General features: G+C 31.7%; 1 protein-coding gene across 6 annotated transcripts; it reads left to right on the top strand.

Moving 5' to 3' along the window:
• The first annotated feature begins 1 nt into the window (after window position 1).
• Window positions 2-22,679, top strand: LOC143085067 (heat shock 70 kDa protein 12A-like). Of its 6 annotated transcripts, none has more exons than XM_076261227.1 (15): window positions 2-135; window positions 997-1,077; window positions 2,090-2,161; window positions 4,403-4,477; window positions 5,671-5,745; window positions 6,384-6,455; window positions 10,879-10,950; window positions 12,495-12,569; window positions 14,628-14,702; window positions 15,289-15,363; window positions 15,458-15,520; window positions 16,491-16,804; window positions 20,206-20,424; window positions 21,440-21,581; window positions 21,948-22,679. In XM_076261227.1, the coding sequence occupies exons 2-15, from the start codon at window positions 1,044-1,046 to the stop codon at window positions 22,589-22,591; spliced, it is 2,007 nt and encodes a 668-aa protein (XP_076117342.1). In that variant the 5' UTR covers window positions 2-135; window positions 997-1,043; the 3' UTR covers window positions 22,592-22,679. The 6 variants fall into 6 exon arrangements, with proteins under 6 accessions (XP_076117342.1, XP_076117341.1, XP_076117346.1 ...); XM_076261226.1 differs by having other exon boundaries at window positions 6,381-6,455; XM_076261231.1 differs by lacking the exon at window positions 4,403-4,477.
• The last annotated feature ends 1,471 nt before the right edge of the window (window positions 22,680-24,150 follow it).

Genomic DNA, 24,150 nt, shown 5'->3' with positions numbered 1-24,150 from the left:
CAACGAATGTTGCAGTAAATGAATCATTTATCACATGTGACTTTCCTATATGTTGTTCTGGAAAATATGAACTTGTAATAAAAACCTTGTTCGGAGCAGTGATTAAGCGGACAATTGATTTGAAGATCCCTTCAGGTAAATAATTAACACTGAAAAGCAAATAGGAAGACACAGTTAGAATGTGTTTATTGTCTTCGTACACAGCATATATAACTTTGTTAATATAAGCTACTATAGTAAGAATTGTGGCCCACATTTATATACAATGTACGTTCATTTTGGTTATATAGATCTGCTTATGTTTCGATTCTTATATATCTCTGGCTTAAACATATTCGGCTTTGAGTATTCCTGGTCAAGTTAAATTCAAGAAGAACGCTGGTCAAAGTGGTATTGTAATTGTAAGATAAACGTATTTGAATAATTATGAAGACTTCTTATACTATAAGTGGCGGATTTTATGTATATGGCGTTCTGGAATACTGACAAAAAATCAATTAAATCGGTTACCGGTTTGGGTTCATTGATACAAACGAGAATTAAAAATATTAACCAGGCTCATACTTATACTGCATGAATCTTAAAAGACACCCCGTTACATCCAAGAACCATATGTTTTGACCCATCCGACAATGCCCCAAACAATATTTTTTTTGACTAGTGTAAAACCGTGCAAACTGAAAAAGCAAAGGTCCTATCTATATATTAGAAAAGAGAAACAAGAACCATTTCTGAACCACGTCAACAAACGGCAAATACTGAACATCAGGTTCTTGACTTGAGACAGCGTCAAACAAATGCAGCGGGTTTGAACGTTTTAATAGGTACCAACCTTCATCCATACATGAAACAATAGTGTAAAATCAAACCATATAAGTCTACAATGAGAAATTAATAACTATTAATCAAATCTTCACGCAGCAGGAAATTGGTCTTCTTAAACAGGAAGGGTAATACATTTCGTTAAGGAACTTTGTTCAATTCTTTCAATTTCAGCCGGTCAAGAACAGGTTAGAGAACATTGGTCATTTGATAAGCTTCTTATGAATGTTGAAAAAGATGCTAAGAACGCAGTGGGTAAGCAAACATGAATGGTACATTACTGTTAGCTGTTAAAGCTATATTTAAGGTATGCATCAACATGCATGAATTGTATCATGACATTGATAGGTTTTTATTCAACACGGAAGAGGGGTATCATAAAGTGGGTGATAGAAATAAAAGACGTCTTGACTATTTGATAGATGTATTAAAAAGCATAGTAATACTTCAAAGAGACGTGACGTTACATAAAGCGCGGTACATAGTAAACGTCAAGTGTGCGGTATTAACGATAAGGGGCGATATATACCAGAGGGACAGTCCAACTCATAGATTGAAAATAAACTGACAACGCCATGACTGAAAAAGAAAATGAAAAACAGGCAAATAATAGGACACAAGACACATACAGAAAACTAAAGTCTAAGCAACACAAACCCCATCAAAAACTGGGGATGATCTCAGGCGCTCCGCAAGAGTAGGCAGATCGTGCTCCACATGTGGCACCCGTCGTGTTCATGCTCACAGCATAAGGATCAGACAAGAAGAAACTCTATCTTATCTTTCAACCTTTTGACACTGAAAATTGAAGGGTTTATTATTTTTCAATAATGTGATTAAAAGAAGAGGATAAAGTAATAGACTTGCAGAATTTGGCAAATCCTTAAAAACAAATGTCAAACAATTGTCCCTCAATTCACGAAAATTACAATTGGTACCCGTGACAATTAGCGAATCCAAAGTATTTTAATTGAGTGTTGATTTCCTTGACGGACGATGCATTGCAGAAATGGTGATTCCCGTTGACGTAACCCGTATTCCCCTCTTATACCTACGACAAGTATAAGATTACGTCGAATCATAGTACAGGCCATGCAAGTATGTAGTCTCTGCAACTTATCTAAACATCTATTTTACTGAAATAGCTATTAAGTGGCGATAAGAAATTTGCTTAAAATTTAAAATTATTACCTTCATTTCAGAGCAATAATATTTTTATTACTATCAGGAGCTTTGGTAAAATAAAAAACGATTTCATAAATTTCAGCAAACGAAGCAAAAATAGATTGTCCCCATGATAACGACCAAGAAAATAAAAGAACTACCGACAAACAAGAAGGTAAAAGATTTTTTTATTCTGGTTATAATTATTACTGATGTTCTAAATTCACTGTGTTCAAACGAACATAAAGTATTAACGTGATAAATCTCTCTTATTGTATATAATACATATCTGAGCACAATCAGATATGTACCTTTAAACGATAACTGAATAATAGAAAACTAAATACATATTTAGGTACTGTTAGGCGCAATGACCATCTCAATTTAATAACAAGATCCAGAGATCACAAGATTTTATCAAACATAATAAACAGTTCATATTTTGAAAACAAATCCTTTATAAACATCACACAATCTCAATTTGATCAAAAATATCAGTAAAAGACAACAATCAAACATCTACAAAATATATACAAAACACATTAATTCTTTACATATAACTTTAATCCATTACAAAAACAGAAATTCTCAATGAAAATTAAACTTCAATACAAAAAAAAGCGTACGACAATGGTCACTGCCCAAATTCGATAGTTAAATCTCGTGCAAAATTTTATAATATACTGACCACCAAAACCGGTTTACAACTATTGTTAAACACAATAGAATAAATTACATACCTTAAAAATCATACGCGAACCGCACATAAATATATATTGGTTGCAATGAATTACATTGATTTCCCAGTGAAATAAAATCCGATAAGTTCACATGTGAAATAAACGTGGTTATTAAACTCCTCTCACGTCACACAACAATAGGCGTTGTCAAGATGTCGGATCAAGACAAATTGTGAATGTGTAGAAAAAGATATAGTTCCTTACACTTTTTACTTTAATTTCATAAACAAACGATTTGCCAATGTAATAATAAAAAAACTAATCAAAGAATTCAATATCGAAAAGTATTCAACTCGTGACCGAGTAACACTGATAATAACTCATGAGTTACGCGTATTCGTGTATCAATGTGTTGTTTGGTCACACGTTGATTTTTTGTTCTCTTCTTGAATTTTTCGATTTATTATTCTATTATTATACATTCCTATTTTTGCAACTATACAAGTCATATTCATCGTGTTATTATCATGTAACAGTAACAAAATGCTACATTTATATTTGACTCATACGGGACCGTTTTGTAGACAACAATTATCCTGAAAAATCACATTACATCACATGTCATAAATACTCTCTAATAAATTATCGATTCCGGCTTCTTTACAATATGGGTCTAAAGTTATTCAAATTCTTGATTCTGATTATCTCACTATCAACTTAAATTTCACCCATATAGCGTATGCAATACCAAATACAAGTATACAATATATCATTGTCAGTTTAAAGCGTGTTTATATCAGGAAAGTACCTACACATAACATAAAACATTGTTGGCCAGACAGTTTTCTTTACCGGTGAAAAGTAAGGATTGTGTAAGCAACTGAAAATTACTTTTAAAAGCGCGGAGTTCTTAATACATATGCATGATATGTAGCATTAAACATCTTATTTGTGTTTAATTTTGACAATCAGTTTGTTAGTGCAATATCCATTTTAGGGTTTGATTTTTTACCAGCACTTAAGTATCCATCAAACAAAGTTAATTGTCCTCCTGACAGTCTGATTGTTCTTCATGGAATATTCAAATTTATTGATAGTTTTGAAAATTCTTAAAAAGGAACCAATTGTCAAGAGGTGGACTTGTATACATATATATTATGCTTACCAGGGTTTTTTTTGTCAAACTTACTGGTTTAAAGGTTAACAAAGGCCAAGAGCTGTTAGTTCGTTGTATTTGATGACCTCAGAATCAGTACTGTAATCCGGTATAATATGGAGTTTATGTTTGGCTTTTTAATTTTTTAATATACTGCAGCAGTGCATATTCAAGCTGACTTGACAATATAAGCTTTTCTGATATACAATCACTACCGTATATCGCCTGATTTACGACGTTGTCTTTCAATAGAGTTTTGTTAATGACGTCATTGAAAGTACAGACATAGAAAAGAAAACCTCAATGTATAGAATATTTGTGAAAATTATCATGCTGTCACCAAAGTAAAAAAATACAGTATTATTACATGAAGTGGAATTATAAACATATATCACTGTTTATGCTTGTCGTTTGGATAAGGTCTTCATTTCTCTAAACAATAGAAGAGGGACGTAAATACCATAGTGACATTCAAACTCATAAATCGAAATGTAATGAATTAAACATATGTTCTATTGAACATTTTATTAAATTGCTGTCATGAGTTTATATACGATTAAAATGATTTCTTTGACTTCAGGAGCAACAGAGCAGAACACTAATTATTCACAAAATTTAGACGAACAACACAAACCAACTACCTATGAAAACTATGGTAAACTTTAAATTTTTGAAATACTAAATATAAAAAGAAGATGGGGTATGATTGCCAATGAGACAACTCTTCGTAAGAGACCAAATGACACAGAAATTAACAACTGTAGGTCACCGTACGGCCTTCAACAATGGGCAAAGTCCATACCGCATAGTCAGCCATAAATGGCCCCGATATGACAATGTAACACAATTCAGAGAAACCTAACGGCTTTATTCTTGTACCAAAAAAAAATGAACGAAAAACAAAGCTCATCTACCTCAGAAATATGTTACCTTAGCTATATTTGACAATTTATTTTTAATTTTGGTCCTCAGTGCTCTTCTACTTCGTATTTCATTTGGCTTTTGATTTTTTTTTATTCGAGCGTCACTGGTGAGTGTTTTGTAGACGAAACGCGCGTCTGGCGCAATTTTAAAATTTCCATCTTGGTGTCTATGATGAGGTTATTAAGTACCTTGATATATCGGGGAAGGGGTTTTGAACAACAAATTGCATAAAAGAAGGCACTATGCTCTTCAACTTCGTACTTGATTTGAACTTTAACAAACGATTTGTATTTAATTCCAACGTCACTGGTGAGTCTTCTGTAGACAAAATGTAAGTCTTGCTTACAAAATTATATGCCTAATATCTTAGATGAGTTTTGTTTGTTTCGTAGCACTTGTTCTCGCTCCTTTTTGAATTGTGCGATTCCTTCAAATTTTATGTATTACCTTGATTTGTATCTTCATCCTCGATATATTATATTGGAACATAGGTTAAAACTGTTGCCTCTATTTCCGATTGTGTACGATTCCATATCAAAACATTAGGTTAAGTGATTGTATATATCACTAATAATGGTCGACGCAACTAGTTTCCGATATTTAGTATGTTGATTTTGTATATCCGTTATATATATATGAAATTTTAACATTTGATAAACTACTGCTGCATCTAATTCATACCAATTTATGTTAACCTGATATTAAAGTTCAATCTATACAGTACAATTAAACATTACATCAAAGACTACTCGAATAAGATAATTACATCCAATATATCTTGGATTTGAAAATTACATCAAAGATTACTAGGATAAGACAATTCCATCTTCACAGATTAAAAACGATATAATAATTATTAAATTAAACATCTGTAATGACTGTAATGTACTTGCGTCAAATTAAAAATGATCCCCTTGGTTCCAGAAGCCACATCGCAGAACACCAGTTGTACGGAATTGTTAGACGAACCACACGAACCAACTACAGATGAAAAAGCAGGTAGATTTAGTACAGTGATATATCGGAGAAAGCGGAACGAAAAATTGCTAAAGAAGGAGACACTATACTCATCAACTCTTTCTTAACTTGATGTTGAAACGGGGATTTTTTTTAAAGCCAAATATCTTCGATGAGTTTTGTTTTATCCTTTCGAAGCACTTGTTCTCGCTCCTTTTTAAATACATGCGATTTCCTCGGATTTTATGTTTTACCTTGATTTGCATCTTCATCATTAATATAATATATTGGAACATAAGTAAAAACGGTTGCCTTTCCCCCGATTGTCTATTATTCCCTATTATAACATTTATATTGTGTAGTTCAGGGAAACTAATTAGTGTCCACGCAACCGGTCTATAATCGTTTAGAGTTATTTCGATTTCCTTTAGTTTGTTTTGTATATTGACTTTCAATATTCATTATGGATAAAAGAAAAGGTATACCAAATTATAGTTAAATCCTTGCATTAGAATAAGAAATTACAACAGAGACTACATAGCATAATTAAATTATATCTTCATAGATGTAGAACTATACATGTATATTAATTATTGAATAAAAGATCTTTTTTTTAAACTACTATTATATCACTGCCATGTATTTGTATAAAATTAAAAAGATTTCCTTTGTTCCAGAAGCTATATCGCAGAACACCAGCTTTACACAAATTTTAGACGAACCACACGAACCAACTACAGATTACAAATCAGGTAAATCTAGTACATTGATATATTTTATTTCAATACACAGTGTATACTATGATACAGTTGTATAGTCAACAAAAACACTTTTTAAGAACACATTATATTCTATATAACAAATGTTCTCTTATAAATAACTGATCCTGCTTTTTTTCCCTGTACAGTTCTAATGAAATTCGTCTTCTTTATTTTTATTATCTATCCATTGCTTTTAATAACCCTCATATATAATATGCAATATCGAAGTTTTGCAATTATCCACCTTCCATTAGAACACCACACCCAAACACAGGCATACGATATATCATTTTCAGGCAAAATAACAGTATTGTTAAAGGCGTATTCAAACATTGAAAGGTACACAAAATATAAAAGAGGGGCTAAAGATACCAGAGAAATAGTCAAACTCATAAATCGAAAATAAAATTATATAACAACAGCTTTAATTAGCGGCGATCACTTACAGAATGGTGATGATTAAGACATTAAAAATAATTTATTGTCGTACTCCATGAAGCCATTAAATTTCGTCATAACTTGAATTAATGTCTGTTGAAAACCTTTTTTTTTCTAATCTGTAGTTCTTTTCGTTATATTTTACCCTTTTATCATTGTAATTTGATAAATTTTTCCAGATAATTATCATGAAATAATTTAAATATGCAAGTATACAAGCTTTACAACGATGATAATAAAAGAATGTTATTAACGAAGTTATTAACGAAGTCTGAAGTACAAATGAACAAATTTATACACATTCTAGAGTGAATATTGGTAATCGAAATACTAGTTGTGTGGATCTCTACATTATAATAGCAACATTGTTTGTAACGTTCGTTTTGATTGGATAGTGTCAACCATTTGTATCAATTTTCAATTAATGCTACAAAAACGTACGCGCAAGCGCAAACGACGTATGTCAGATTTTGAATGTATGATTTAACGTTGTTTGTTTACCGTTTCATTCGAATGGCGATGGTGAAATCATCTTGTGGCCCTTTTACTATGACCAAAATCCCTACTGTGTAGTAAATTATAAAAGGATAATCTTCACAAGATGACAGTCTTCAATGGAAAAAATCAATGGTCTGCTTTTTTAACAAAGCAATTAACAAAAACAAATATGAGAGACCGGAAGCAATGCCATTTTATTCATAAGCGTGTTACTTGGGACAGTGACATTCATATTGTGTTGGGTTTAAACATGTTTGCGAATGCTCAACCTCCCATCCACCGTAATCTAGACAGTGGTGTAGGGGCAAACAATGAGAACAAACTGTAAAAAAAATATTTAAACAGATTAAAAAAACAATGATCGTTTTTTTAAAGCTATCATTCACACTGCGATTTCTTATATTTACTTTACTTGTATTTACTAGTATATCTAGTTTGATACACATGAGGGAATATTTTGAAAGAAAACAATTTATAGCCTATCCACATCAAACGATTGGAAAACAACTGTCATATTCCTGGCTTAGTACAAGCATTTCCTCTTGCTAGCTTAACATATTAACTTGTATGACTGCCTCAATATATATATATATATAAATATAGAGTTAATGTATGATAGCCGTTGAGACAACTATTCATCTGTGTCCTATTGAAAGTGAGCAACTCTAGGTCGATATGTTGATGCCAGATGTGCTTTGTTCTGTATGTCTTGATTCATTTTAATGTTACTCTTTAAATGGGTATGTTATCTCTTATCAAAGAGAGTGCATATTCGATAAGCCTTATATGACATAAGATGGGATTAGCTACTCTTTGTCCGGTCCGTGCATGTGACGCCTTTTTGCATTACGTTCTTGAAAAAAGTTAGAACAACTTTATGTAAATATGATTTATTCATCGTTTTTTTATCTTTTAGTTGTTTATATGACAATTTTTGAATAATAACATTTTATTTTGACCTGATATTTATAATATATAATATACAATTAACGATTCAATCAACACAGAAGTAGATCTAATTTATCAAATAATTTCGGTGAAGAATACACAATTAGAAGACAAAGAATAGTAATCGCACACATGTATATAGGATTTTGATAAAACATGGCATCATATCGATTTTTTAGTGCATACATTTGAAAAAGGTTTGTTGTAGCACTTTGATGGGAGAGAATGTGAATGAAACTTATCTAGACTCAGATCAGGTCCTACGCTAAAAAGAGTTAAAAAAATCTATGAACGCCTCATCTAGGGAAAATCGGTTTTTAATCTAAACATAAAACATCCTCCGAACCGAGTACTTTCAAATAGAATACAAAAAAAAACTCTTGTGCTTTACGATAGATCGAGTGCACCTGTATTTTTCTGTATCTGATTCCCCAAGTTCAAAATCAATAAAAGCGGTGTTAACGACTTACATATCCACGAAAGCATAAAACATCACATCTTATTTTACTGTAAGGAGTGGTTCCTAAAATTAATAATTGAATAGTATCGAATAAATGTGGATAAGAATGAAGAAATTGTAATGTCTTAAACGGCACCTTATCTTCTTCACCGTTTTTATCCAAGTTTATCTGCACTTGTAAATGTATAAACACGAGTCGATAAATATGAAAACAAAATGTGATGGTTACTGTGCTTTTGACAAACGACGCCGCTGAATTAAAAGTATACCAACGAATGTTGCAGTAAATGACTCATTCATCACATGTGACTTTCATATATATAGTTTTGGAAAATATGAACTTGTATTGAAAACCTTTTTCGGTGCAGTGATTAAGCGGACATATGATTTGAAGATCACTACAGGTAAATTGTCAACACTGAAAAGAAAATCGAAAAACACAGTAAACATGTGTTTATTTTCTCTGTATACAGTATATACATCTTGGTTAAGCTACTCTAGTAAACATTATGGGAAACATGTATATACAATGTATATATAAAAAAGAAGATGTGTTATGATTGCCAATAAGACCACTGTCCACAAGAGACCAAAATGACACAGATATTAACAACTATAGGTCACCGTACGGTCTTCAACAATGAGCAAAGCCCATACCACATAGTCAGCTATAAAAGGCTCCGATATGACAATGTAAAACAATTCAAACGAAAAAAATAACGGTGTCCATTTTGGTAATGTAAATCTGTTTATGTTTCGATACTTATGCATCTCTAGCTTACAAATATTTGGCCTTGAGTATTCCTAGTCACGGTAAATTAAATTTAAAAACCTGGTTAAAGTTGTATTGTCATTGTCAGATGCACGGACTTTATTAATTATGAAGATGCCTTTTATTATAAGTGGCGTATTTGTATGAACAAGGCGTTCTGGATTTAGGAATATTGAAGTCTTTTTTTTTTAATTATATGGGTAATCGGTTTGGGGTCATTGATACAAACAAGAATTACAAATAACCAGTAGCAAACACATACTGCATCAATCTTTAAAGACACAATGTTACCTCGATGAACAATTTGTTTTGTCTCATCCGACAAAGCTCAAAATAATATTTGTTTATGTGTGTTCATAACATTATATCCGACAGTTATCAATGAGTTAATCTTAAGACAAACATACCTACATTATATTTTCCATCAACTTGGAAGTTAAACCAAATCCGTATACCCGGAGTCAGTTGCACAAAACAATTTACGACTAAGATTGATCGTAAGTTTTTTTTTAAACCGACGACTGGAATTTTCCTTCAAATAACATCAATGTCCTTTCAAACAACGTTATCCTGTTAGATCCGCACAAATTCTGAATGACAGCTCTTTCTAAATTGCTAACACTTAATCTCTAGCGAACTTAGTGGTTAAGTCTACAATGAAAATTTGATGACCATTATGTACCATCTAAGTCTACAAGCAGCAAGTAAATGGCCATCAGGAAGAGCCTTACTTTTTATTTTCGTTTTGTGTTCAATTCGTTCAATTGCAGACGTTAAAGAACAGCTAAAAGAAAATTGGTCATTTGACAAACTACTTATGAATGTTAAAAAAGATGCTAAGAAAGTAACGTGTAAGCAAATATGTATGGTACATGACTGTTAGCAGTGAAAGCTAAATTTACGTTTTCCGTCAACATATTTGTATTTTATAATGAAATTGATGGGTTATTATTTAACATAAATGCTTGCATTTTTTATACACTAGCTTTTGTATATGCTAAAAAGATAAGATTTGAATATAGGCATAATGTCACATGTGATAATTTCCAAGACGAGTAAACGTTCACTTCTAACCATAGTATAGTCCATGCTAGTATTTAAAAAGTCTCAGCAAATGATATAGAGGGTTCAAAAAATGTGACATAAACAAAAGTTGTAAAACAAAACAGATGCTACCTACTAATTCTTTTATCTGTTTTATTGAAATAACAATAAGAAAATGTGGTAAAACGTTAGATGATTCCTTTTATTACTATCACGAAAATTCGTAAAGTAAAAGACGATTTCATAAATTTCAGCAAACACATCAAAAAACGATTATACACATGATATTGACATGGAAAATCAAATTACAACTGACATACAAAAAGGTAAAATATCTATTTATCTGTTGATAATTATTTAAGTTTATAAAAAAAATTCATATTCTTGCAACTATACCAGTCAGATTCCTTATTTTATTATCACATTGATATGTGTCGCATATGTAACCGTTGTGTAGTGAAAATTAAAAATTCTTAAGTAGGAATCAATTTGTGAGGAGGTGTAAACAAATATATTATGCTTACCAGGGGTTTTTGCCAAATGTAACGGTTTACGGGTAAACAAATTTCCAGAGCTGTTAGTTCTTTGTATTTGATGACCTTAGAATCATTACTGTGACGAGGTATTATTGAGTTTCTGCTTGACCGTATGATTTTTTATATACTGCAGCTGTGCATAGTCAAACTGCCTTGCGATATACTTGTTTCTAAAGAAGAGTCACTGGCCGTATATCACCTGATTTATGACGTTGTCTTTCAATAGAGTTTTAATAATGACGTCATTGAATGTACATGCAGAGAAAAGAAAATCTCAATATATAGAACAATTGTGAAGATTACCATTCTGTTATCAAACTAAAATACAGCATTATTACATAAAATGAAATTATAAACATATATCATTGTTTATTCTTGTCGTTTGAATGAGGTCTTAATTTCCTAAAACAATGTCAACAAGAGGGACTTAAATACCAGAGGCACATTCAAACTGATAAATCGAAAATAAATTGACAACGCCATAGCTATAAAATAAAAATATAAACACACAAACAAATTACACAAAACACAACATCGAAAACTAGACTTAGCAACAAAAACCCGACCAAAACGTGGGGTTATATCAGGTGCTCCGGGAGGGTAAGCAAATCCTGCTTCATATGTTGCACCAATCGTGTTGTTCATGTTAGTACAAATTCGGTAACAAGTCTAGTTAGGTAGTTCACATTCTCGAAACGGGGACGGGGTTGGCATCCGCTATCATCTGTGAAATTAATATTCCATAACAGCCAACTAACTCTTGATGTCACATGTAAAAAGTAAAATCACAAAAATACTGAACTTAGAGGAAGATCAATTGGGAAAGTCCATAATCACATGGCAAAATCAAATAACAAAACGCATCAAAAACGAATGGACAAGAACTGTCATATTCCTGACTTGGTACAGGCATTTTCAAATGTAGAAAATGGTGGTAAACAAATTAAGAAGGAATTATTTCAACTTCACCATTTGGAACTCTTGGTTTAATATCTCCTTGCGAGCAGCAACCCTCTATCAAGGAAAAACATAATGACTGTGGTTAATCGTTAGATTTTCTACTTAAATAATCAATTTGATAAATTGATAGATTGATGATTTGATTGATTGATTGATTGATTTATTCACTTATTACAGTTGCACTTAACTTCTATAGTTCAGTCAATGCATTATATAGGAAGTCACAGCAAAAACAAACTAGGTAAAGGAAATCCCTTTTACACTGCTGAATAACTATACAATAACTATTGAATTAAACGTATGTTGTCTTGAAACTATTATGAAATGGCTGTCAGGAATTTGCATACAATTAAAATTATATTTTTTGATTTTAGGAGCAACAGAGCAGAACACTAATTGTACACAAAATTTAGACGCTCCACACAAACCAACTACAGATGAAAACTCAGGTAAACTTTGAATTTTGGAAATACTTAGGCCTTTCTACCCCCAGGAATGAATACCTTAGCAGTATTTGGCAATATTTCAAGGAATTGTTAGTCCTCAATGTTCTTCAACTTCCGTACTTTATTTGGCCTCTTACATTTTTTGTTTCGAGCTTCAATGACGAAATGCGCGTCTTGCGGCGCAAATATAAAATTTCGATCCTGGTTTCTATGATGAGATTATTTAGCACATTGATTTATCGGGGAAGGGGTTTGCAACAACAAATTGCATAAAAAAAAGACACTATGCTATTCAACTTCGTTCTTGATTTGAACTTGAATAAACGATTTTTTTAATTCCAACGTCACTGATGAGTCTTCTCTGGAGACGAAATGTAAGTCTTGATTACGAAATTATTAGCCTTATATCTTAGATGAGTTTTGTTTTAACCTTTGCAAGCACTTGTTCTCGCTCCTTTTTAAATTCGTGCGATTTCCTCAGATTTGTGTATTACCTTGATTGGATCTTCGTCATCGATATATTATATCTGAACATCACGGATCGATATAAACTGATGCTTATTTTTTCGATTGTCAACTATTCCGTATGATTCAGACGAGTTTTGTTATTCAGGTAACACTAATTTTTGTCGATGCAACTGGTCTCCGATATTTTCTTTTTTATTTTGTATAATGATTTTGTATATCCGTTATGGATTTATGAAACCTTAACAAAGATAAATTACTGCTGCATCTGATTTATACAAATTCATGTTAACCTAATATTATAGTTCAGTCCATACATTACAATAAGAAATTACATAAAAAAATTACTAGGATAAGAAAATTTCCTCTTCAAAGATTGAAACAATGCAATCTATACTATTAAACGAGAAGAACTCATTTTTTGTATCGCTTCTCTTCTTTCCACAATAGATTAATCATCATGCCTCGGTGTCCTATATGTACAGTGCATAGTCGCATTTGTCATCCATTTATATGATTATTCAGATTGAGTTATTTTGGGAGAAAAACGAAAAAAAAAAGGCATCCGGATATTGTTTCCGTCATTGGGCGAATTTTTAAGTCGTATTAGACTTCCGGTTTGCATTTTTCTGTATTCTTTGAACATACATATATGCTACGAATAAAGTTTATTTTCTATCTGCTTAATTTTAAAGTTTACTTTCCACGGCGGTCACAGAGTTTATTAGATAGAGAGAGTCTGTATAATATACCAATGACCGCCGACTAGTAAACTGATAATTGAAAGTAAAAAGCATATACTTTATTTATAGTAATGAATGTTCATGATATACAGATAAGCGCTAAAATTATTTATGTGTTATTAAAATTAATAGAAATTTAAAAAAAAAATGGGAATTTTTGAAAAATAAAGGAGGTACCTATGACTTTTGATACCTTTTCTGAAATTCTTCATTCTTTAAATCTTTTACAAAGATTCATTGTTTACTAAAAAAAGAAGATGTGGTATGATTGCTAACGAGACAACTCTCCACAAGAGACCAAAATGACACAGAAATTAACAACTATAGGTCACTGTACGGCCTTTGACAATGAGCAAAGCCCATACCGCATAGTCAACTATAAAAGGCCCCGATATGACAATGTAAAACATTTCAAACAGTTATAACGGCCTTATTTATGTACAAAAAATGAACGAAAACCAAATATGTAACACATATACAAACGACGAAAGCCACCGAATTACAGGTTCCTGACTTGAATGTTCATAATATACTAAATGTATGTTCATATTGAAATTAATAGTAAACACAAAAATGGGAATTTTGGAAATAATGGAGGGATAAAAAAAACTTTTTCCTGTCCCCAATTATCTATGAATTTTGATACTTTTCCTGAAATTCTCAAGTATTTAAATATTTTACGAAATTCTCCCTACAACGTTAACACTTTACATAATGCCAACAACGCTCTGAATGCCCGCGATTTCGCGGGTGTGTTCTAGTAATAATTAAATTAACATCTATTTTATTGAAATAAATATGAAATTACTGTAATGTATTGGCATCAAATTCAAAATTATGTCCTTGGTTCCAGAAGCTGTATCGCAGAACACCAGATGTACACACATTTTCGACGAACCGCACGAACAAACTACAGATGAAAAATCAGGTAAATTTAGTACATGTACATTGATATATCGGGGAAGGGGTTTGTAACGACAAATTGCATATGAAGGAGACACTATACTCATCAACTTCGTTCTTAATTTGTTATTGAAACGTTTTTGATGAGTTTTGTCTTCCCCTTTTGAAGCAACTGTTCTCGCTCCTTTTTTTATATATGAATCCCGATTGTCTACTATTCCCTATTACAACATTCATATAGAGTGTTGATTCTAGTCGAGTTGTGTAATTCAGCAAACACTAATTATTGTCCACGGAAACAGTCTATAATCATTTGGAGTTAATTCGATTTCCTGCATTTTTTTTGTATAATGACCTTCTATATGCTTTATGGATATATATTTTTTTAACATAGATAAACTACAGCTGCATCTGATATATACCAAATTATAGCCCGAGCATTAAAATAAGAAAAAACAACTAAGAATACATATTATAAGAAAATTCAATCTTCACAGATGGAAAACTATATAATTATTATTGAATTAAACATCTGTTATTTTTTTAATTACTATCATAAGGCTATTTATTATGCATTTTTATAAAAGTGAAAATTATTTCCTTGGTTCCAGAAACTACATCGCAGAACACCAGCTGTACACACATTTCAGAAGAACCACACGAACCAACTACAGATGACAAATCAGGTAAATCTAGTATATTGATATATATTGTACTGCCATACACATTGTACTACTATCAGAAGCTTTTGTGAAATTAAATTTATTCTTTTAATTTCAGAAAAGACTGTTAAAATGGATAGTGTATATCAATCACATGAATTAAGAAATGACTATAACACCGGTAGGTTTATTGTGTCGATGATTATAGATTATTTTGCAAATGAAGTAACAAATACATTACGTGTGTCACTATCATGCATCCTTGACAAAATGTGACATTCATATGTAAGACGTATAATACACGTGTATAGTCAACAAAAACCCTTTGAGACCATATTATACTCCATATAACCAATGCTCTCTAATGAATAACTAGTTCTGACTTCTTTCCTTGACAGTACATATGTAATTCATCTTCTCGATTTTGTTAATCTATCCGTTGCCTTTAATAATCCTCATATAGTATATGAAATATCGGGGTTTTGCAATCATCTACCTTCCATCGGATAAAACAAAATGGAATTTAAGAACACAATACCCAAACATAGGCATACGATATATAATTTTCAGTAACAATGACAGTATTGTTGAATGCAAATTCATACATTGAAAGGTACCCATAATATGAAGTAGAATTGTACAGACACAGCTTCCCATATTTCAGAAAAATGCTGTTGTGTGTAAGCAACTGTAAATAAGTCTGAAAGCTAATTCAAAGTACTTAACCGGCGTATGGAATCTGTCAAATACAGAAATTATTTTTAATATATTTTTAATATATTTGATGCGTTTCCCTCAGTTTTTGTTTGTAACCCGGATTTTTTTTTATCGATTTATGAGTTTCGAACAGTGGTATACTACTTTATCTAATACGGAAATTACAAGAATTCTATGAAATTCATCGGGTTTTTTTCCAACAGAAACAATAACATTTTTATTTCAACCAATTGATTTGAGTGAATAAGTGATTATTGTCGTACTTAAAATGAACCGAAACGTATCCATTTAGTATTAATGAATACTGCAACTCACCAGCTAGACGACCTTAAAAGGGAAGAACAGAGACTTGGGCTTGATTTATTTGAAGTGTAAAAAAATGAAATACATCAATAACATTTAAGCACATGATATGTTTTATTTGCTATTTGCAGGATCATACCAATTGACTGCTCCTCCAATGACTTGTTTGAATACACCCGGTGTACGAGCTGTCATTGCACTAGATATTGGAACAACGCATTCCCGTTATGCTGTTTTGTTACCAGAAACGCCATTTGTGGAAGAGAAACTTGAATACGTCATTGAAGATTCGGTGCCGACAGCTGTTTTCTTCAATGTAACCTTAGAAAATTTTGTTGCATGTGGAGACAAAGCGATTAAAGAACACAAATCTGCCGTTCAAAGAGACGAACGGAAATCGTATCTTATGTTTGAGAAATTCAAATTAGAATTATACAAACGAATGGTCAGTATTCTTTGAAAATAATTAATTCTTATATAAAACATAACCATGTAAAAGCCGAAAACCCTATAATATAAAAGGGGGACGAAAGATACCAGAGGGACAGTCAAACTCATAAATCGAAAAAAAACCGAGAACGCCATGGTTAAAAATTAAAAAGGACAAACAGCAAGCAATAGTACACATGACACAACATCGAAAACTAAAGAATAAACAACACGAACCCCATCAAAAACTAGGGGTGAACTCAGGTGCTCCGGAAGGGTAAGCAGATCCTGCTCCAAATGTGGCACCACCACATTGTTGCTTATGAGATAACAAAGCCGGTAAATAATCTAATTAGGTAGGTCACATTTATGAAAGGGAAGGGGATTGTATTTGCGACGTAAGGAACATATCCGATATCATTTGTGAAACAGTTATTCCATAACGGTCCACCAACTCGTGATGGCGTCCGTAAAATTAATGAAGAGATGATTTCAACTTCACCATTTGGAACTCTTGATTTAATAGCTTCCTTGTATAAACTGTACTTATTGATTATTGTTTGCTTAGAAATCAATAATAAACGAGGAATCAAAATTATTTTATTCCGGTCATAAACAAATTTAACAATTATTATGGTCTTATAACAAGCCAATTACTGAACACTGATACATTTATGGCAAATATGCGGTATGGGCTTTGCTTATTATTGAAGGCCGTACGGTGACCTATAGTTGTAAATTTCTGTGTTGTTTTGGTCTCTTGTGGGGAGTTATCTCATTGGCAATCATACCACATCTTTTTTTTTATTCGTATTATCTCCATAGAAGCTACGTATTTGCATGTTAAATATACCTGGTTATACCTGTATACTTTTTACTGGTAAACATGAAGGTCCTATTACCATGTGTTCACAGCCTAGCTTTATATATGTTACAGTAAATAGGTGAAATTAGGAATTACACGTAATCACTAAACATTTCAGTAAATACCTGTAATTACTAGCCAATTTAGTAATTACATGTATTTACTAGTTGTTTCAGTGATTACTGGTAATTACTGATTGTTTTTGTCATTTTTACAGCTATTTACTAACTTGATGTTTTTGTTTTTAAAATTAAAAACATAACTCAAGATACCAAATAAGAAAGTAAAGGGGTAGGGATTTTAAGGGAGCTTACTTGAGAATGTAGGAATATAAGGCACATCAAAAGTGCATGCTCTTTAGTGTTTGTGAATTGAAACCGGAAAATGGTTGTTTTATAGGTCTTGAAACTCCATAAATATATGCATGCAAGACAATGACATCAATCCAAAATTGATTTTCATAATTTTGTTAAACTAAAATCTCAATCATGCACTGTGGTTTAAAACTTTAAATAACTTTCTCCAAATATCTTGGATTTCTATCAAACTTGGACAGAAGCTAAATGTTTATGATCATAAGATAATATCCGAAAGTAAAGATTGTAAAAAAAAAATCCTTTTTTTCCTATATTACTCTTAAACATGATAAATGGACTAGTTTTTTCCCAGTTAACATTACATACACTCTGCAGTTAAAGTTTTTAAAACATTAGATTTTATAAACCATCCTGGATTTTTACCCAATTTTGACAAGCTTCTTATAGTACTAGTCAAAAGATAGTATCTAGAGGAAAATTTTAATGTTTTTTCCTCATTTTTGTTGAGCCTGCGATTAACAGAAAAAGTAGGCGAGACTATTTGTTCTGCAAAACCCTTACAATTGTAATAGCTTAATACATCAATAACCCATCTTCCGTTAGTGGTTGAATTGAAGGTCACATGAATACATATTCAATGAGGTCCAAAAATTCACTCGCAAGTGCACAACTCATCAACCTCGTTTCTCAGCTAATTTAACAAAATAGAACTAGATTGGCTACTAACAGTAAATTATAATTTCACTTTATCATTTTTATTGATGATTTAACAAAAAAAAATATATATATATATTTTTGGTATCTCGAAGCTAATGCACATAACAGTTCATTCCAGTTCTTAACCTTCACAACGTTATCTGATCTTTATAAGGTAATAAGTCTAAATATTCTTCAAACTTGAAGTTTTTTTGAAAAAAGTTATAACATAATGCTTTGGGAGAATTTTCCATTTCTGATTTCCATGTCTGCTGAAATTGGTCAAAAATTATCTGTACAATGCTCAACTTTAACCATTTTGGATTAAAACTAAAGTTTAACCAAATATTTGAAAGTCCATATTTATTCAAGATATTTTGAATACAAATCAACCATTCAATATTTTAAGAGTACTAACTGAATTTCTAGTTAGTATTAACATAACTTTTGATGATCTGACCATAATACAACATTGTTTTAGCAGTCAGTAAATAGGTGTAAAAACTCATTTTAAAATTAGTAATTACTGGTAATAACTGGGCCGTTTCAGGAATTACTTGTATTAACTAAGTGCACCAGGAATTACCTGTAATTCCTAAATTTTAGTAATTACATGTAATTCCTAATTTCACCTATTTACTGTAACATATATATCTATATCCACCATATTACAAAATTGGTTAAAAGAAATAACAAATTAGCGATGTAATATCATTTTTATCGGTATTCAGTAGGATAACTGTTTCGCACATTTTTGACAAAAGTGTTGATACAGTTTAAATCTGTTTGGTTTTCGGTTGATTTGAAATGTAACTTTCAAAATACGATGTTTCAAGGTTCGGTTTATTTGGCACATTTCGGAAAGAATGCAAACATATAAGTGCTCGGCTGATTATGTCTTGCTCGTATTGCAAATATCTTAGTTTTCTTTGTTTTGAGTTCTATTGTTAGTCTGCTGGTCTTTTTCTTTTAGAGCCATTGTTGTCAGTTTATTGTCAACTTATGAGTATAAGTTGAATGTCCCTCTGGTCTCTTTCGCCTCTCATTTACGTCGCCCTCATATCGATTTAAAGTATAATGAACGACTATACAACTTTATGTTACGCTGTCAATCTATAATGGTCTAATTAATAAGGTTTACGTATGCTTTATATGATTGACACAGTGCATGCGGTGTTGTGTCGTTATCCCAAAAGCATGTGTTCGAATCCCGGCGATGGCAGAACAAAAACTTGCTTCCGAAAATTTGCAGATTTAACATTGATGTGCTGAGGTTATGTTACAATAAAGGCAGAAGATACATAAGGAATATTCAAACTCATTACACAAGTAGAAGATCAACCGACAACGTCATGGCAAAACACGCGAAAATATATCAAACGACAAACAGTCTAGAACAAACAAAACATAGGGAACTAATGAATGAGCCACACGACCTTATTTGTAATATTGATCAGACTTAATGACATTATCTTTTGACAGTCTTACTCATATACTTTTAACATTGTTTTTTTAATTTTTATACTGTTTTAATATCAGGATGTCACTGCTGAATTGGAGATAAAAGATATATATGGAACAACAATGTATGCGAGAAAGGTGTATACGGCTGTGATAAATGATCTTAAACAAAGAGCACTTATACACATAAAGCAGAAAAACAACACCATACACAATGACGAAGTTGTTTGGGTGATGACTGTACCAGATGTGTGGGAAGACAATGCCAAAGGCTTCATTCGAATTTGCTGTGAATTGGTAGGTTACCCTAAAGGTGACAAATATAGGCAACTGTAATATATCGCTGTACATAATTCATAAATCAATTTAGAGAAAGCAAATCCAAGTTTTAAAAATATATTTACGTTTGTATCGAGATAAACACAGGTTAGATATTTGTGCATATTATAAAAGTCAATATACAAAAGAAATGTGTTTTCCTTCCAACTTTATATTGAAAACTTTTTTCTAATATCTATGATAGGTATGATTAACACCACTGGCTGGTTTTGATTCCTCAACATACCTTTAATACCACACTCAAAACATTTTGGAAAAAGCGTTGTTTTTCACCCTTACCTTATCTTCCTCTTTTTCCAGAAATGTCTGCATATAAAAAAATATATATCTTTGTTTTCTTGTTCTAACACCAACCAGTTTAAAGAAATGAATAATTAATTTCGTTTATATTTTGTAAGAGGAATTGATCACCCTTGATGATTTTTTTTATAAATCTATGGCTCGACAGATAGGCATATAAAAAAGAAGATATAGTATGATTGCCAATGAGACAACTATCCACAAAAGACCAAAATGACACAGACATTAACAACTATAGGTCACCGTACGGCCTTCAACAATGAACAATCAACTAACGGCCTTATTTATGTAAAAAAAATGAATAATCTGTTTGAAATAAAAAGTAAAATCAGAAATAAATGACACTAAGCTTAGCGGGAAATCTGGAATAGTCGTGAAGAAGATATTACGATAGTCAAGCGCTTTAATACGGTAAAGGTCCATTAAACGTTTGGGCCAATAAAATAGCGGGAAATTTGAACTTGAATATTGTATTCCAACGACTTGTTTATTTTATTACGTATATTTGAAAAAAAAAGAAACGCTTATAAACTAGTTTGTTTTACAAAATATTGTTTGCATTTAAAACACATTAGTCTTTGAGTTTCCTTTTCCTAAAAATAACTAGAATGGTTTGAGTATATTATATTTAAAGCTGAGTGCGCATAAAGTTTTGAATTAATGTATTTTTCAGAGTGGAATTATCAAAGAACAGTTGATAGTTGTAGATGAATCAAATGCTATACTTGCATATTTTCAAAACGTCCAATACTTTTGTAGAGAAAATATGCTGCAAAATGTAGATGAAAAGAACTATCTTCTTATAGATCTTGGTGGTAACGTTACTTTTATTTTGCAATTGCACATCCTCATTGGTCTTAGATCGAAGCATAACAATTGAAAAAAAATATAATATAAAAATTATCAGTATCAAAAGCATGAAAATGTTGATTGTTTTAAATCAATTTTTTATTCAACTTTTTATGAGTATCAACATTAAGTCTTTTGTATAAACGATCTGTCTGGATTATACATGGTTTGATTGCTTTGATGCTTTTGTTGATTTTATCCAACCCATTAAACATGGTTTAAACGACTTGCCAAAAATTGTTTTGTTAATTTGTTGTGTGTGTTCATAATGAAAGTTACTGAATATCTGATAACTAAACATTTCTTTTAGTTGACATGAGTTTTATTTTCAGGCGGCACATGTGACATAACTGGGTATCATACACCCACCGATTGTGACGTAGGTGTTCCAATTATACCATCCCATAAATTATGTGGTGTCGATATAGTTTGTGATGGAATTCTTGATCGTCTTTCGTCTATAATAGGAGAAAATGCTATGGATTGTCTGAAGAAAGAAGAAACCTCAAGCTATTTACAACTGAAAGAAGCATGTATACAATTATGCAAGACATCAGACAATACATTAAATGTTCCGATACAAACTTTTGACAAACTTTGTACACGTTTTCGTGATATGTCATTTAAGGACGCTGTCGATGGATATGGAAAGACTGTATCTGGAAGTGACTCGGAACAAGTGGATATTGATTTTAATTTGTTTAGGAAAAAGTTGATTGTACGGAAAGGACTCGTAGATAATGCGCTTAAGAGAATAATAGGAACTGCTATAAGTGAAATCAAGCATATCATAACAAAACAAAAGGCGCTAAACATTCAGCGGTTTTTCATTGTTGGAGGATTCTCATCACTGTCAATAGTTCAGAATGAAATTCAGGATGCTTTCAAAGATAAATCTGTCATTTTTGCAAATGACAAAGTCTTCTCATCTGTTAAAGGTGCACTCGTATATGGATATGAGAAGACAAGAATATGATATTAAATAAATGTGGTCATTAAGAAAATGGAGTGATAGGGTTATTTATTGATGTGTTAAATAAAGTAATAATGATATGTCTGGAGAACACGACTTATTTATTAGTTGTTATTGGCTTTCGAACAGATTTCAGAAATTGCTAATATTCCTAGATCGGTTATGTTTGTGTTTTGTGCTTCAAATCATTTTGAACTGTTTTTGATTTACTTTTTTTAGTGATGTGCTATCAAAGCATTCTTGGGTTAGACGATGATCGGGGCGAACACTAATACTTTCATTCGGTATCATTTATGTATCAGTCCAAGGTTAGGAAGTCTTTAATCAGTTTTTTTGCGTTGGCTGCTGATTGTCATGTTTTATACCTTTACTGTGTTCTCTTATCTATAAGGACATAGTTTTTTTTCAATTGTTGATGCCTTTCAAAGCTTTCCGTTTTTAATTGTTTTTTTCCCTCCTTGGTGAAGGCTGTAAGGTGACATAGAGTTTCTTTATAGCTTAATTTGGACCCTGTTGCATACACGACTCGTTTTTAATTTGTAAGCATTGAGAAATATTAAAAATAAGTCAAACAGATTAAACAAAATGTATGACTTAAATGACTAATTTGTTTTTGGTGTTTTTTTGTTTTTTGTTTGCATTAGACTAGAGATAACCGTATTGCATTTGACTTTTAGCCTGCATAAAACTTGTATGATTTCATACACATGATGAAATTGACGTATGGAGCAAATTATATTATTGATTAATGCCCTGGCTCTGATACATGTTTAATAAAAAAAAAATGTCATTATCTCTAAATGGAATGTACTCAGGTCTTGAAACAATAACTATTAGATTAAAAAAAAGTAAATACAAATACTGATATCGAAAATTACTTCCGAAGATTGTTATTTGATATATTGTTAGATACGATTACTCCTTGCTTGTTTTATTTAAAGCATCCGAAAGGGACCGTGTCAAATAATTTCCGTTTGTTCACGATCCCAGTGAATAATCGGATTTGACCAACTCCTAATCATGATGTGTTTGAAAAATACAAAGACAGATTGACTAAAACCTCATGTATTATTGTCGAACTATTGCAAAATCTCGTTCTTAAAAATATAACATAAAGGCAAACAAAGTGGCAAAGTGGCAAAACAAGTTTTTTTTCTACATTAAGTGACAATTTTTTCAAGCACAAATGTTATTACACTATATTCGTTCTCCGATTTAGACATTCATCACTGCTTTCCTAAATCTTTTAAAGAAAATCACCCAATTTCAGAACATCAAAGTCACTTTGAGAGCTTGATCTAGGGCATGATATGCTTTTTACAAAATAAATTCTGAAGCTACAATAAAAGATTAAATATACTTGATTTAGAAGAAAGACGAAAGATGACAAATGGATTTTGTTACTCTGATGTCGAAGACAAGCTCACATCGCCTTGACAAAAATGAAAAAAGAGAAACAAAAGTCTACACCCAATAAAGATAACAGAGCATTTACCATCACTATTACACCAAAAAAAGCGAGTGGTCTCAATTCCTTAGAGACGGTTTAGCGAAAATGTTCA

Source organism: Mytilus galloprovincialis, chromosome 8 (assembly GCF_965363235.1).
Source record: "Mytilus galloprovincialis chromosome 8, xbMytGall1.hap1.1, whole genome shotgun sequence".
Lineage (NCBI taxonomy): Eukaryota > Metazoa > Mollusca > Bivalvia > Mytilida > Mytilidae > Mytilus > Mytilus galloprovincialis.
Note: the sequence above shows the minus strand (reverse complement) of the source record. Positions and strands in the feature narration are given on the sequence as shown.

Coding starts and splice junctions, on each gene's coding strand:
- LOC143085067 (XM_076261226.1), top strand. CDS start 1,044: ATGAATGTTGAAAAAGATGCTAAGAACGCAGTGG. Junction 2,162..4,402: donor AACTACCGACAAACAAGAAG/GTAAAAGATTTT, acceptor CTTTGACTTCAG/GAGCAACAGAGCAGAACACT. Junction 5,746..6,380: donor AACTACAGATGAAAAAGCAG/GTAGATTTAGTA, acceptor CCTTTGTTCCAG/AAGCTATATCGCAGAACACC.